At 48.3% G+C, this 13,275-nt stretch overlaps 1 protein-coding gene across 2 annotated transcripts in view; it reads right to left on the bottom strand.

Annotated features, from left to right (window-relative positions):
* LOC134100950 (MOB kinase activator 3B) overlaps positions 1 to 13,275 on the bottom strand; it is a 33,288-nt gene that overhangs the window by 2,204 nt on the left and 17,809 nt on the right. For both annotated transcript variants that reach the window (XM_062554453.1, XM_062554454.1), the window contains exon 3: positions 3,699 to 3,901. In XM_062554453.1, the coding sequence (XP_062410437.1) occupies positions 3,699 to 3,901 (203 nt within the window). The remainder of the gene's footprint in view (positions 1 to 3,698; positions 3,902 to 13,275) is intronic.

Genomic DNA, 13,275 nt, shown 5'->3' with positions numbered 1-13,275 from the left:
TGTGTGTGTAAGGGAAAAAATGTGTGCAGTGGATCTGTGTCTATGATTGAGTGTGAGTGAAACTGTGTGCAAATATGTTTCTGTGTGTCTGTGTGTCTATGTGTGTGCGTGTGTGTCCCAGCACAGACTGCATCTGAGGTGGTGAGCAGATGTGTTTCGCCAGGGTTCGGCAAGCGGTCACTCAAGGCTTGTCCTCACATCTGGGTCAGCCACAAACACACACACACACACACACACACACACACACACACAGCTAGACATCACAATACAGGCTCTCATTCCACACCACCAAAACAATAACCGCTCCTCTCTCTCCTCCCTCTAATCCTGCTCTGTCTCTCCTCTGTCTCCATCTCCATCTCCCACTCTGGCCCTCTGTGTCCCACTCTCATGTTCCCTCTCTCACTCCCCCAGTCTACAGCACATCTCCACATCTGCCCCCAGAGGGAGAGAGCAGACTCTGCCCTCCTCACAATCAGGTCATTTTCTATCAGATTACTAGCAATGTGTGGAAGCTTCTGTGTAATGTAATCACAGATCTCACAGTTTAGGCATCATTTTGAGATGTCGGTGTGTTCCTGTGTATTTTAGTATTTTAAAAATAAGCAAATGCTTGTTAGTGATTGCAGAAAAAAACTCTAATTGTCAGAGGCATGTACACCTGCCTACCATCAATCGATACTTTTGGACTTGAGCTGTCTCGTCTCTTATTTCCCGCTCAGAGGTGGACTTGGGCTGCTGTTTTCAACCCGGAGTTCAACTGTCAATCACGCACTGCTGCTGCCACCCTGTAACCGACCTCCTTTTCACACCTTCCACCTCGTTTATGGTTTAATCAGAGCTGTTGATCAATAATTCATCACAGCAATGGGGGAGGGGGAGGGGCCTCAGGCAACACAGGTGTCCAGATGGGTGATTAGTACAGATGGAAATCTTTTAGTTTAAACTGGAGGAGATAAAGTCCACCAATCTGAATGTGAAACTAAACTGTGCATTTTAGGGACTTCTCCATTGCAGAAAATCAATCCAAGAGACTTCCCTGAAGTCATTATGGCTTCTTGAGCATGAAGTACAGGAGTGGTCTGTGTGGTCCGTCTGTGGTCACCACTGAATGTGTGCTTTATTGCAGTTCCTTATTAGTATGTTGTGCGTGTACGTCACTATCATCTAATTGATTAAGACTGCATCTAACCCAAACTTTTGAGTCTGAAACAAACAAAAACAAACACAATGCCTCTCTCACGCTCTCTCTCTCTTCATAAAATACAGAGACATCACACAAAAGCAGAGCTCATATGTCGCTATGTAACCCATCTAGCTAATTTTCCCTATAAATAGCTCTGAATAAGAATGAGGTCAACGCCTGATGATGTTTCCATTAGCAGAGGGGCCGCGGCGCTGCGCGCAGGCAGTCAGTGGGTCACGCTAGCGGCTCAGGTGTGGGGCGCCCGCCGCGGAGCTCTGGGTGGCAGCCAGCGCCGCTCAGCCTTGCCACGGGCACTTGGGCACACTCAAGACGCCAGCCTCAAGGTCACGGTACGGTACAGATCAGATAGGCAGACAGACGCAGACAGAGCACACACACACACACGGGCAAGCGCACAAGTGCACGTGAGCACACACACACACACACACACACTATAACCTCCATCTGGATGAAGTGAGTGAGAGAATGCCAGAAGGAGACAAGAGGAGAGAGAGAGAGAGAGAGAGAGAGAGAGAGAGAGAGAGAGAGAGGGAGGAGGACTGACTGAAAGACAGACTGTGCATATTATCGACAATCCCACAAAACAACAACTCCACACACACTGCTCCTGGAGGAGAGGATGTCTCCAAATGTACCATAAACGTCTTTCACCGGTGACATCATTACCCGCACCACTTTACAGTTATCACTTCCTGTTTCCTTCAGGGCCATAAACCTGCCTAGAGGTAACTACGGTCCCTAAGCGCCATTTCAGAATCCCACTCTCTCTCTCTCTCTCTCCTTCTCTCTCTCTCTCTCTGCTAGAACAGAGTCCTTTAAAGCCGGCTGCACTCATCCTCATTATGGCCGATGGCTTCCCTCAGTCTTTCTCTTCTACTGATGAGGATGATAATGATGTCGGCTCATGATGCGCTCCACTCAGCTGCAAGATGGCTCATTGTTAGCGCTGCTACGGTTACAAATGGTGCCCATTTTCCATGTAGCCATCTGTGGCCTAAACTAGATCTGTTAGCGGAATGATGAATCTTTGTTTGTCAATGTCATAGTTACATGGCTAAATACACTATAACATCTCTGTGACATATTTCTTACAAATGCTAGCGTCAACCTCGACAAAGTCAAATTTAGTGCATTTCTGTCAAGCTATTTCTACTCTTTAGCTTTAAATATCTCACAGGTGAGAGGTCCAGCATGAGTCTCATTGTACAGTATATTATCAAATGTACCACTGTAGGCTAACAAAAATATATAACAGAGGGCTATGGGCTAAACTTGCTACGCAGAAAGGGCTTGACCATCTTCACAAATAGATGGAAGTGCGCTGCCCTTCCTTGATATCCCTCCCACTGTCATGGTTAAACAGTTGTTTGTTCCAAGTCTGATCATGGGAATCTCTTGGGCTGCCGGACGAGAAAAGAGGCTCCGATTCCAAAAACTCATTAGCTTTATTTTTGTCCAGATCCATCGCTGGAGAACAGAGGGACGGAGATGAGTCACCACTGACCGGTCCGACGTCTCCCCTCGGCGCTTCAGCATCGCGGGGTGGGACAGACAGCGCCGGACATCACGAGAACTCCCTCTGTTTTAGCATCTAATAACGGTCACGTTGAACGGACAGGCTTATCCCGTATCACATTGAGAGATTACAGGCGTCCAACTAAAGCAGGCCGGATCAGTGTGCCTAGTAGTGTGCGGCGACTGAGGGGGGTCAGAGGTGGGTGCGCTCACGTGAGGCTAGCGGGGCAGGGGGGGCAGGGGTCAGGCAGCAGGTGGAGCCAGATGTGGCCGCGGACCCTGAGCTTTTAATCTGCTCTCAGCCCTGGTGGTCAGAAGGACTTAGGCTGAGTATGAGACAGAGAGAGAGAAAAAGAGAGAGAGAGAGAGGGAGAGAGAGAGAGAGGGAGAGAGAGAGAGCAACAGAGAAAAACAGAGAGAAAAACAGATGGAGGGAAAGAGGTGGTAGGAGCTTGACTGTACGCATGTAGCTGGCCTAATACCGATTTGCTTCTTGACCACTAAACTCATACATGTACTCAGACAGACACAGGCTAAATATTAGTGTGCATACAGACATATTGGTGTACATATAGACTACATACTATACAGTAGTCTGGTCTACACACCATCTTACAGTATATGTGATGACTGGGCTGGTGACATTGGCAGTGAGTCAGACTGACAGACACACTGATGCAGGCCATTCTGTTTAAGATGACATCATTCTACCTAGGGATTTACGTTGATGAGTCACCCAGGGAAGCCGTGAGAATGAGGTATGCTGGTTCCTGTAATTATGGAAATACACACACGCATGCGCACATGCACTCGGCACACACACACACACACACACACACACACACACACACACACACACACACACACACACACACACACACACACACACACACACACACACACACACACACACACACACACACACACACACACACACACACACACACACACACACACACACGGTCCAGGCCCTCACCAGTGGCTCGAGCTCCTTGCGGTCTATGAGGTTGAGTTCGGTGCAGAAGTAGTAGAAGTGCTTGTAGCAGGTGTTGACGTGGGCCTCCGCTCCCATCTGGATCATGCGGTCGAAGTGGTGGATGTAGACGTGCACGAAGACGCGGAAGAGCCGGCACAGGATCTTCTTACAGATCTGGATGAAGTTCTTGGGGAAGGGGATTCCTGGAGAAAGAGAGGATGAGAGAAATGTGAGACAAACAGACAGAGAGAGAGAGCGAGCGAGAGAGAGAGACAAAGGAAAAGGAGGCCAGATGGAGGGATGAAAGAGACAGAAGAATGAGGGTGAGAAACTGGGACGTGGACAGAACAGAGTGATGGATGAAGTAGGCTGCGTAGAGGCGGCGTAGAGGACAAGCGACTGGTGGACTTCTAGAGCTACATTTTCACTCAAAGCCTCATGCAGGATGCTGAGGGTGTGGAGTGGCCTATCAGGACACTGCATCTATATCCACCCTCAGGCCCCCTATGAGTCAGCCTGAGCTAAGCTGCGGCGGCTCTCCTGGACCAGATGAGAAGCTGATTAAGGGGAGGGGGCGTCGGGAGGGAGGATAGGAGAGAGAAGATGGAGGTGCTCAAGATCAGATCATGTGTGGTCTGTTCTCTGACAAGCGGGAGAGGAAAGAGAGAGACAGAGAGAGAGAGAAAGACAGGGAAATGAAAGGGGGGGAAATAGAGGGAGGGGGCGCAGACATGCTGTAGCCCTTCGACTCTGACTTCTGTCTGGGATTACCTTGTTATCAGCTCAGTGCAAGAGATTAGTATGACCCCTCTCCCCTCCTTGCCCCAAACCCCCACTGGGATTACAATCACAGGTAGACCTCAAAGAAACCCCGTCACCTACTGTAGGCTTCAGTTTCACAACAAAACACGACACTGTGTGGGCTGAGGAAGACACAAGCCTCTTATGACAAGACTTAGATGACATCAACAACAAACACAGGAATACTGTCCTCTTGTAACATTCGAATGTCCTTTAGCCAGATTTAACATAAAACACATAAATAAAGAAAAGTGATTTCAAACACTTGTGTTATATGTTATGACTATGTTATAGTCATGTTGCTTGTTATTGCAGATCTGAAAGCCATAGTTGAAATCCCAGCCATGTCCTGCTTTTGTTGGTGACAGAGCTGACTGCATGTGATGCAGGATGAGTAATTACTGCTGCTTATTAATGCTCTGTGACATATTCATGTCGAACACAGCAAGCAGCGTGGGCTTACTAATGCCTGACCCACCAACGGTGGTCTCCACTGTGCTAGCTTCCTGAGATGGCTGACCCCAAATCAGCTGAATGAAAAGGCGCACATCCACAGCGGCCAGCATGGAAGCGTGTGTGCTGACCTGCGTACCGACGGTTCCAGAGCCGTTGCCAGGGCGCCGTAACGGACAAGCACACCTTCGTCCTCAGGAGAACAGGGAAACAGGATGCCCTCGCTCTCTACCCGCTGCCCACAGAACGGTGCCACGCACACACAAAAAAAGGGGAAATGTTTTTCTCCTTTGCTGTTAAATGACCATGAGATTCAGCGCCAGGCCGCCCTGTGCTGTGTTCCCATTCAGCGACACCTCTATTGAAGCGGGTCAAGCTCCATTTAGGTTGAAATCTCTTTCCCAAAAGGGAGAACTATAGCCAGGATAGACGCTACAACACACAACACCAGACACAACACTGACACTCACATCACAACACTCGCTCTGTTATGTAAGCATAAGTCACCTAAACAAAACCGACAATAAAACATCAATAAAGCAGATGTAAAATTAAGGATAAAAGGATGGAGAATAAGTGACAGTGACAAAAATATGTGATAGCGTTCCACAAATGGCGCTATCACAAATATTCCTGGTATCAATGACGACGTGCGCATGCCAAGCGTGGCATGTGGGAGAGGGAACGAGCGCGTTTAGTCTGAGAGGAGGGGCGGGCGTGGATCTGCATGGCATCTGTTGAGACTACGCACAACTCCCATCCTCTGTTTTCCCAAGAACTCCATCGGAATTAATCAATTGGAATTATCGTTCACTCGAGAGGAAGAGAGACATTGTATGTGTGTGTGTGTGTGTGTCCCAATGACTGGATACAGTCATTGGTCCATATGCACATTTCCATGTATATGTGTGTGTGTGGTCGACGTGGGGTGCATTTCGGAATTAAGGAAGCATTGTTTCCTAACAAAAGCTTACTATAACCAGCTAAGCTCCGTGTGAGACCGGGCTTTGTATTTGTGCGTGCGTGTGTGTGTGTGTGTGTATTTGTGTGTGTGTGTGTGTGTGTGAGCGGCCTCAGTGTACAACACTTCAAACAAGGGCCCTCAGTGTTGCCCGTGCATCAGCCCATGCTGGCCAGGGGTCTCTCATGTGCTGCTGCAGTGCAGACTGATCCTTCCGAAACGCCCACGTCTGGCCGTCCACAAAACCATCTTACGCCACGCTAATACACTTCCTGGATAAACGCACTCACTACCGCCAACCGGACACAGTTTTAGAAAAATCATTTAGCAAGGCAAATCATTTCAAAAGATCATTTGTAATACTAAGTCTGTTAGAAACACATCTTGTGAATTATGTTTCCAGTTTGGGGCATGTCTCTGTATTTTGTACTGCAGATCAAAACCATCAGAGGGCAGGAGTGAGCTCTGGTCAATGGCCAGTGATGAAAACGATGTGTGTGTCTGTGTGTGTGTGTCTCTTAGGGTTTAGGCAGTGGGCTCTCTGTATCCCACCCAAAGAGTCTGTTTTTTGGCCTATCTTCCCCCCTCTCTCTATCTCCAGACTGGCATCGCTGTAATCCATACAATTGGCTAATCCACTACATAACTCCTGGTGAAATTTGCAATCTGTACACCACACTGTGGCTGTGCATCCAAGTCCTCTCCCCTTTCAGAAGAAGAGCTCTTTCTCTTCTTCCTCTCTCTTTTTTTGTTGCTGTTTGTTTGTGTCGCTTTCACTGAGAGATTTCCTCTTGCTGGACCGGGTCCCTGACCCACGCGCTCACTGTTCCCTTGTATTAATTAAATAGCAAAGCCCTGCACTGCTGGGGCCTCTTATAAAATCAAGTGTTATGTCAATGGTTGGTGACTGTTTGTTTGTGTGTGCGTGAGAGTGTGAGTGTGAGTGTGCGAGTATGTGTGTGCGTGTGTGTGTGTGTGTGTGTGTGTGTGTGTGTGTGTGAGTGTGACTGTGTGTGTGCGTGAGAGTGTGAGTGTGCGAGTATGTGTGTGCGTGTGTGTGTGTGTGTGTGTGAGTGTGAGTGTGTGTGTGTGTGTGTGTGTGTGTGTGTTTGTGTTGGGTGGTGGTGGTGGGGGCAGGGTCCCCATTCTGCCTGTCCATCCTCGCCAGCACCAGTGTTTGGATATAGTAGGTCAGAGGGCCCTTGTAGTCATTTCCCCCTTTAATCTGCCCCTGTAATACTCCCATGATAGCCTCCTCACCAGGAGATTACAGCAAAGACAACACACACAGGAGAGAGCAAAGCCTCTCACAAACACACCCAGAGCAAGAAACAGAGGGAGAGGGAGAAGGAGAGAGAAGAGAGAGAGAGAGAGAGAGAGAGAGAGTGAGAGATAAAGATGATAAAGAAAGAGAGGAAGTGTAGATAAGAGATGACTGGAATTAGGGAAAGAGTAGAGTGAAGAAGGGATAGAGAGAGAGGGAGAGAGGGAGAAAGAGAGTGATAGATAAAGATGATAAAGAGAGAGAGGAAGCAAAGATAAGACATCACTGGATGTAGGGAAAGAGTAGTGAAGAGATAGAGAGAGTGAGAAAAAGAGGGATAGAAAGAGAGAGAGAGAGGGGGAGCGATAGAGAGCGATTCCAAACAGTAGTGGAGTGGAGATGATTGGTGCAAAGCTCTCCGGCTCTGTAGTTTGAGTTCCAGCGGTTTTGGGCGCGCGCGACTGCTCTGTCATTCGGCCCGCTGACCACACTGATGTGGCACAGCACGGCCCCATTCCACACGGGGATAATTACAGGGAGATGTGAAACAGCCCCCTACCACACACACACACACACACACACACACACACACAGAGAGAGACACACACACAGAGACACACACACACACACACACACACACACACACACACAGAGAGAGAGACACACACAGAGACACACACAGAGACACACACACACACACACACACACACACACACACATCCATACAGAGACAAACACACACACACACACACACACACACACACACACACACAGAGACCCTAGGGATGGTTACTGCCCATAGATGGTGGGTTCAACGAACAGTCAGCCACTCCGCAAATCAACATACCTTCTCACCAAAGGCCAGGCGATACACATCTAAAATGCTCATCCGCCGAGGACATAGCCAAAAAAGAAGATAACACAAGAGTCATCTGCCTGTCTGTCAGACGCTAAGATTACACCAGAGTGACCTATTAAACGAGAGGGGTTTTGATCATCACCCCAGCCTGCACTGGGGTTAGACAGACAGTGTCTCCGAAGTCTGTCTGTCTGTCTGGCAGTTATTAAAAAAAAAAGACTTGTCTGGGATGTTGCTCCCCAACAACCCCCCCCCCCCCCCCCCCAACACTACAACCCACCACCAAAACACAATCTCATGCTAATCTGATCAGAGCGCCTTTGATGTTGAACATTAAAAACAATCTGCTGGTTAGTGGAATGAAATCGCAGAAAGGGGGGGAGAGAGAGATGCTGTCAAGGTTCACCGTGAGACCACAAAAAAAAAAAGACCGAAGACGAGACAAAGAAGTCTGACTTCAGGAGATCTGAGGGAGAGCAAATGGGGATCTCTATTCTTAGACCGAAAAAAGTCTTCCGTTTATTATTCTAATAAAAATAGCCGTGCCTAAATCGGCCACGTAACACCGAGAGCTGCTAGACACTCGTTTAAAAAAAAAATCCACCTGTCCTCTCCGAGAGCGGGTCTCAGAATATTACATCACAGAGCACTTAGTCCCAGTCCCAGTGCGGGACTCAAGTCCATTGCTTCCTTTTCCTTCAGTTTATTTTTATTCTCTCATTTCACACAAGATGGTGTTACGTCATGCAGCTCACACGGTTACTTCCTCCTACACCCGTGGCCCTGCACACCGACCTCCACGTGGATCATATACCACACGACTGAGATAGGGATAGAGGGATGAATAATAGGAAAGGACTGATAGAAAAGGGTGAAAGTGAGTTGAGGTAGGGAAGGAGAAAGAGAGCGTATGTCGGGGTCGGGGTGGGGGTGGGGGGGGGGAGTGGCTGTTTTTCACGTGAAAAAAGGAAGAACAGAGGACTTTCTTCCCGCCAGGAAACTGTGGCGATGGGATCAAAGCGTCAGGGGTAAATGAAAAGCGCCTGCACCCTGCAGCTGTGGGACTCACCCAGACCTCCCTCCCTCTCTCCCTCCCTCCCTCTCTTTCCTTTTCTCTCCCTCTCTGTCATCCATCCTTCCCTCAGGCTGCAGATCCACACCCTGTGCACTTCAGAGGGCCCGATGACTTCAGATCTGTTTTACAGCCAGGGTGCTGGGAGGGGGTCTAGTGGAGGGGGGGGCAGGGGGGGTCCATCCCCACCGCTGAACTACTCACCCAGGCAAGCCTGAGTGCTGTCACAGTCCACCCCGCCCTACTTCGCCTCAGGGGCACCTGGACACTGGGCTCTCTTTCAGACGCCTTTTAACTCTCTCCGGACTCACCTTCATCTGACCTCTAACCCCACAGTGACCCGGGCCTGGGGACGCTATCTAGTCAGGGTTGCTATGATGTCATGTGTGTGTGTGTGTGTGTGTGTGTTTGTGTGTGTGGTGTGTGGGTATTGAGTGTGAGATTACGTCTTCTTCTTAAATTGTGTGTGGTCAGATGTGTTTACCTATAAGCCAGACAGAGAGTAATATTAAATGTGTGTGAGTGTATTTATTTATAAGGAAGAAAGGTTGAGAGTGTGAGTGTACTTACATGTGTCTCTGTACAGTATGTGTGTGTGTGTGTGTGTGTGTGTGTGTGTGTGTGTGTGTAAGAGGCCAGATGCAGTGTCTCATTATCCTGATGGAGCAGTGAGACTACTGCCTACAGGGCCCGTGCACACAGCGACCGAGAGACTAGAGCCAGACCCACCCAGCAGGAAACAGTCCTACAGCACAGTCCTACAAACTCACATCACCACCCTGAATCAGACCGCAAATCCACACTGACCCAAATCAGCCTGATCTCTCGCTCTCTATTCTCTCTCTCTCTCTCTTCTCTGCCTTTCTCTCTCTCTGGCTCCTGTGTATTGGTATTTGTGTGTGTGCTTGAGTGTGTGTGTGGGTGTGTGTATGTGTGTGTGTGTGTGTCCTGTCTAGGGATATGGGTCAGGGGCCATCTAGAGTATGGATAGAAAAAAGCCTGCAGCCATGGTCTCATTATGTCATTTGATTTTCTCTCCAATCCTGGATTAAGCCAGTGTCCATATTTTTTCTTTCTTTTTTTATTAATTTCACACAAGACAAGTGTGTTGAGGACCAGACTAAATCTATAGCTCCATAGATCCTCTGACCCTTATAGAAAAATCAAAGCGTGGGATCAATACACAGCTACACGTTTTCTCTCTCTTTTTTTAATTTCACACAAGACAAGTGTGTTGAAGACCAGGCCAAATCCATAGTTTCATAGATCCTCTGATGATCAGAGAGAAATTAAAGTGAGTGCTCACTTAAAAACACAACTGCATTTCAGCGAGTGTTTCTGAGAAACATGATATCAAAATATTTATGACAGCGGGCCCAGGCTGGTGTAAAGCTACGCTGCGATTTCTCTCTGGCGTTTAATCCTGACCACAGCTTGTGGACGGGAGATTATGCAGCGCGGCAGGACACGGGGATGCCCTGACCGCGCTCGACAGCAGGAGGGGCCTGCAGCCGCTCTGTCTGACGGCGGAGATGTGATCCGTCACCCGATACAATGTGCCAACGGGTCAGCGGATGACCGCGATGTCTCGTTCCCAGGAGAGGATCCCGTCCTTTTTGGAGAGTGAGACAGGGGCGCGTGCCGAGCAGAGAGCGAGTTGTGCGGCGCGGGGCGGGGGCCAAACGGTAGCGAAGCTACGCTAAATTACAGCGTGCGTGCCGTCTGCTGAGTGATCGCTTATGTCAAAATACGCAGCTGGGAGAGATCCATCTGTCACCAACTCCCATGATTGCGAATGACTGGATGCACAGTCACGATGGCACTTGTGTGCAGTTAGAGCGAGCCATTACATAGCACAGTGGCCAATCATGGCTGATTACATGAAAATAAATCAAGCATGACTGATGCAAGATATAAACACGACCAGCGGACCAATGGGGAGATGTCTTTGGCTCATCGTCCATGTTAGCACCACCAACGCCAGACAAGCCGAATAAGAGAGAGGAAAAGAATTGAGAGGGGGTAGGGAGGAGGAAAAGAGGTAGAGAAGAGATGGATTCCTGTCTTCCTTGGCAGATCGAGAGCTGCCAGATGGCGAGTGAGAGAGGTGAGCCAGCGCTGGAATGGGTGAGGGAACAGGAGGCCCAGCGGCATGCTGGGATTGCCGGTCGGATCACACCAGCTGAGTGCAAAGACGACTGTACAATCCAATCAATCTAGATAACCTTTCCACCTCTAGCTATGACTGACACACCCAAAACACACACCAATCCAGTAGCACAATATCATCAGACATCATTTTATTCTTCTCGGTACCAAGGTACTAAGGGGACTAAGGTGTGGACGTGGAGATGTTTTGAGGCCATTCATCTGTGCGCTGCTGGAGAGTTCTGCTCTGTTCTAGAGAGTTCTGTTTTGAGGAGAGCTCTGTAGTTTTTTACTGCCGCCCCATTAGCATACTTTAAACAGGACTGCAGGAAAAATAATGCACTCCCGAGCGTGGATGTCCTGGGGGGAAATTGGAAGGGGGGGTGGGGGTGCAGTTCTGTGAGACCACCCATGGAGTTACTCCCCCCACCCATCCTAAATCAGCACATACAACCCCCCTACAATCCATCTCCAAAGCCACTGTCCCTCTCCACTGAATTAACTAATCGGCCACCTGCTGAATAGATAAGTAAAAGAAGCTATGGCAAACAACCAACATACAGTGGGTGAAAATCCAACAGAAACAGACTGGTGAACACGTTGTATTACGCTGTATTCAGTGGATGTTTTCTGGCACTGTGGTACAACCATCCAACCAATCTACCATCTCGAAAACATCACTAAATGGCTTTTGACAAACTTTTTCAATTGTGTTATTGCAACATCCTCTCATCAAAAAGCTTTTTTTTTTTTTGCAAAACACAAATGAGTAAAAGCAATCACCCCATCCAAACACACACAAATAACCATTCAAAGAAGCAAACAGCGAGCGAGGAGCTGTTTCATTTCTCTGGCCTATTTGTTCTCATGGCTGCTCTTTACAGTGACTCAGCCTTGTTGTTTTTCTTCAGCCAGCGAGCGAGTGAGCGAGAGGAGCTAAGCTCAGGGCTAGAGAGCGGCGCTGCTGACTGGGGCGTATGCACTGGGTCCTGGCCAGGCTGACTGGGGCCGGGCTAATGAGTGGTCCTGGCCTTTGGTAATACGGACAGACGGCTGTTTTGCGCAACAAGACTCTTATCAGGATGTTACTGTGGCAGAGGGGAACAGAACAGAGGATGTAGGCCATCTGCCTGTTCTTTAGGGGCTTTTAGAGACGGAGGGAGAGGAAGATTTTCTTTTGAAACAGACGCATGAGGGAGAGCCCCATTTTGCGAGAGAGGACGGTAAAAACGCCTGAAAGGAGTAAGGCAAATGCATGTTAATTGGGCAGGATGGCTGTTAAAAACAAACAAACAAATGAAGCTCTTGTAAAGTCTGGACCACCCAGTTTACTTACGTTTAGTGACATTACAGTCTAACACTGCTATGAGTAGTGCTAATGTTGAGGTAACGTAATGAGGTAACGTTAATGTCTCTACAATCAGTTAATACAAGGACCTCACTCAAACAGGCAAATATACAAAACAAAAATCAAACTAATCAAGTAAATGTATTGTACAGTATATACACAGTATATTAATTCAAACCCGTCGTATGGCAATACTGCGAAACCCTTCAGACTGATGATTTCTGTCAAGCAGTCAATCTGTCCCTTTTTAAACCATCCCAGACCAGCCCAAAACCTCTTGGAGACATTCGGAGCCACACGTCCTGGATACATGTGTCCCACTATAAACCACTGTTGCTAAGCGAGGGAAAAAGCTGACTTGGTGAGTGTAATGAGGTCAGGTCCCTTAAATACATGTTATTCCATGGAGAGGGAAGGTAGACATTTCGAGACATGCCTATGTGAGACTCCAAACACAACACAGACTTTTAAACTGTTTAGGCTTTAGGAGTTGTGTATAGACTGAAATCATAGGGTAGCTGCAGGTTAATATATAAATCATGATGATTTCCCTTCTATAAGGGCCATTCCATATCAGTTCCAACAGTCTTGACAGCATGGTTTCAGATCTGACCATCCAAAAAGGAAAAAAGTATCTGGATTTGTTTCAATGAATAGAACAATGGTGGGTA

The sequence above is a fragment of the Sardina pilchardus genome, chromosome 14, assembly GCF_963854185.1.
Source record: "Sardina pilchardus chromosome 14, fSarPil1.1, whole genome shotgun sequence".
NCBI lineage: Eukaryota > Metazoa > Chordata > Actinopteri > Clupeiformes > Clupeidae > Sardina > Sardina pilchardus.
This window is presented reverse-complemented; position numbering and strand designations above follow the sequence as displayed.